We start from the raw sequence: 3,144 nt of genomic DNA, 5'->3' as shown, positions 1-3,144 counted from the left end.
GGCAATTAAATATTTGGAGAAAAGGGTATCACATTTCAATTTGTAAAGATCTTTTTAACTACTGTGTCATTAAAATGCTTTGTACAATGCAGAACTGTAACTGGAGAAACTAAGTTTAATAAATATCAAATAGATTTTCTGTATTAAACTTCATCAGCACTGTGCTTGAATTAATCCTTTAGTATAAACCTTTCTGCTATGGCATTGCACATTAGATCAGAAAATCTTTTCGGTTTGAGAATGGGAGCAATTGTGAGCTGTCCTCTCATTTCCTGAACCCAGAATAATGGGAAGGCAACAGGACTTTCTATGATTATCATTGAAATATTTCCATTAAACTGACTGCAGCATTACCTGCTACTCAATGTAAATTTGAAAGCCATAGGAAAAATTAAAAAGGGGAAAAAACTTGGAAGAGTGTTGGAATTAGTGATATTTTAATGCCTATTGTTAATAATTTAATGTTCTTTAAGTGCTTCATTAAGACTGGAAACTGCTTGAAACTGTCTAGTACTATTAATGGTTAGAGTCAAAATCTTATCACTTTTGTTCAGAAGAGTCATCCCTTGGAAAAGTCCATCTCTTCTCAAAATATTTTCAGTGTGTCTTAATTGTTATGTGTCTTTCTCTTTTGAATGGTATGCAAGACAAATATCAAACTGTAGTTGCTCTTACAAGTATTTATTTTTTGTTTGCACAGAAAACATACAAATAAAAGATACAATCAGTTGAAGCTACCAGAGCTTTGGATAAAAGTGCATCTTGGAACAAGATGGAAAATATAAACTAAATTTGCATATATTCTGTCAAGTTGAAATTCTTTCATTTGTTCATACAACTGAAGCACCAATTGAAAACATATTTTTGCTGATAATAAATACATATATACACCATATATTAGGAGAAGTGACAATAAATAAACAAAGGGAGCATAATCCAAGGTAACAGCTTGTTCTTCTTAAGACATCATTACTCTTGCAATATTTTTAAAGAACATAGTTTGTTCCTGCAAAATAAAACAAAGAAACAGTCTGATAACCATTTTAGACACATTAAGATTAATCCTTGTGTAAGAAAGAATCTAGTACATATTTTAACAATAGTTTCTGTAGTATTGAAGCAAACATTGCATTACTTTGTTTCAGGAAAGCAATAGTGCCACCAGTACTTATTTAGCTCATTTTTTAGAGTTGCACATCCAAATGGGAGGTTTTTGTTCTTGATGGTAATGATGTACAATTGCAAGGAATAAGAAATGTATCAATAAAGGTAAAACAGTTTTCATGTTAGATTGTCCTAGAATTGCCTGCATTACATTTTCCAAAATGTTTTTAATTTCAATCTGTACTGTACTATATTAAAAATTACTGTTTAATGTTTTCAGTTTTAACATTAAATAGAAAATATTTTGTAAATGAAGTCTAGGTTTGTAATTTCTTTTGTATTGGTTTTTTCCCCTTCTTTCTGCTAATTTACAGATCTGAAGAAATGTTAATTTATTTTTATCATTCTCCTTTTGAAAATTACCTCATAATTGCAGTTATCCTAACAGTAAAAACACTTGCTGATTAGCATGAAACACTTTTCATTTTCAGGCATAAGAAGGAAATTACCTGCACACTGTTGTGAAGCATTCACTGTTATATCTGCATGGTGCTCCAACTGGTCTTGAAAATCCTCTCCAGAAAGGTGTTGATCTTTTTGGCCTCCTAACAAGCTGAGCATTTTCTGGATGCAGTGAAGCACAGTGTATCTGAAATATAATTATAATCTGGTTATGACATGAAATTGACGTCTGTTTGAACATTCAGGCCTTTTGAATTCTCTTCAAACCTTTTATAAGATCCTGTCATTTCTGCATGAAATTTATGACTGCTTACTCTTTCTGTACAAAAATTAAGTCAATTATACCTTGCCTTGCCTCATAAATACACATAACATACATCTTAATATTATCAATTCTCTGTACTAATTTATTTATAGTATTTGCAGATTAGCCCAATTTTGAAACTCTGGGCTTTGTACAAAAAAAGGCAAAATCTAATAAGTTAAACAAGTTAAAACAAAATCCAATAAATATACATATACCAACCTACCCAGCACAATAAATTCCCCTGGAGCATAAGATATCTTGTCATCTTCAGTGTCTTTCCCAGAAAAGCCAGGGTTTGTGACTTCCCAAATAAACCAATGTGGTGGAAATCTTGAGAATGCCATTCAAAAAAATGGAAACCATAACTCAAAAGGTTTGCCCCCACAGTCTCTGAAGATGACATTAGGAGAAGAGATCTGGAGTAGTCCACCCTTCCTAAACTTACTGAGTAAGCAGAAGCCATTGGAAATGGATGTAATTCATTCCATTGAGGAAGAAGTCCAATAGTGAAACAGGAATAGGTCATTCCTGGATTCTTGATAATAGCCCTTCTGGCATTGATAACAGATATCTCATAGGCATGAAATATATATTGAAATACATTTGCATCACAATATTGAAATTCAAATGCCAATTATGTCCTTACCTGAAATAGCAGGGCTGAACAAATTGAGAAGATTGTCAAAACTTTCAAACCCTGAATCATCTTTGAATCCTTTTCGGCCCATCAATTGTTTTTCCTCAAAGGGAATGAGTACACTTGAACATACTTGTTCACCTTTTTATAGATGCAAGTTCCCATTGCATCATCCTTCCAGCTTATTCAAAGGACAAAGGTCATTTTAGAGACACAAAGATTTAATAAGTTAATGTCTACTAAAGTGATAGTCCAAAGTCTGTCCTATAAGCTAAAATATATTTATTTTTCAAGTACTTGTACCTTGATCAGTATATAAAACATGCCAGCTATTCTTTTTAAAACTTAGAATTCACAATGTTTCATTGTGTATTTATAAGTGGGTCAATGGTCAAAGCACAAAAAATAAATATGATGCTGTTTTCACATTGTGTCTTAGACTTAATTACATAGGAAATAACTCTAGAGTGAGTGGTGCTTATTTATTATAATCAAATAAATACATAATAAGCATGCATGCATGTACCCACAATTGGAATGGGTAAATGGTAAGGTGGATTTCTCTAAAAGATTTTGCTGAATAAAACAGATCAACCCTTAGTTCTTGTGAGTGTGTGGCAATAATACATTTTAA

The 3,144-nt window shown here is 32.0% G+C and overlaps 1 protein-coding gene across 1 annotated transcript; it reads right to left on the bottom strand.

Moving 5' to 3' along the window:
• Nucleotides 1-665: 665 nt before the first annotated feature.
• Nucleotides 666-2,631, bottom strand: LEAP2 (liver enriched antimicrobial peptide 2). Its single transcript, XM_070739327.1, has 3 exons — nucleotides 2,520-2,631; nucleotides 1,614-1,753; nucleotides 666-1,006 (listed from the first exon to the last, which is right to left on the bottom strand). The coding sequence occupies exons 1-3, from the start codon at nucleotides 2,577-2,579 to the stop codon at nucleotides 970-972; spliced, it is 237 nt and encodes a 78-aa protein (XP_070595428.1). The 5' UTR covers nucleotides 2,580-2,631; the 3' UTR covers nucleotides 666-969.
• Between the last annotated feature and the right edge of the window lie 513 nt (nucleotides 2,632-3,144).

Source organism: Erythrolamprus reginae, chromosome 2, assembly GCF_031021105.1.
Source record: "Erythrolamprus reginae isolate rEryReg1 chromosome 2, rEryReg1.hap1, whole genome shotgun sequence".
NCBI lineage: Eukaryota > Metazoa > Chordata > Lepidosauria > Squamata > Dipsadidae > Erythrolamprus > Erythrolamprus reginae.
This window is presented reverse-complemented; position numbering and strand designations above follow the sequence as displayed.

What these genes read in the sequence shown, in the direction of transcription:
- LEAP2 (XM_070739327.1), bottom strand. Translation starts at nt 2,579, where the DNA reads ATGATTCAGGGTTTGAAAGTTTTGACAATCTTCTCAATTTGTTCAGCC. An exon ending in GTTCAGCCCTGCTATTTCAG is followed by an intron (nt 1,754 to 2,519) that starts GTAAGGACATAA and finishes ATTATATTTCAG; the next exon opens with ATACACTGTGCTTCACTGCA. An exon ending in TGCTTCACAACAGTGTGCAG is followed by an intron (nt 1,007 to 1,613) that starts GTAATTTCCTTC and finishes TTTATTTTGCAG; the next exon opens with GAACAAACTATGTTCTTTAA.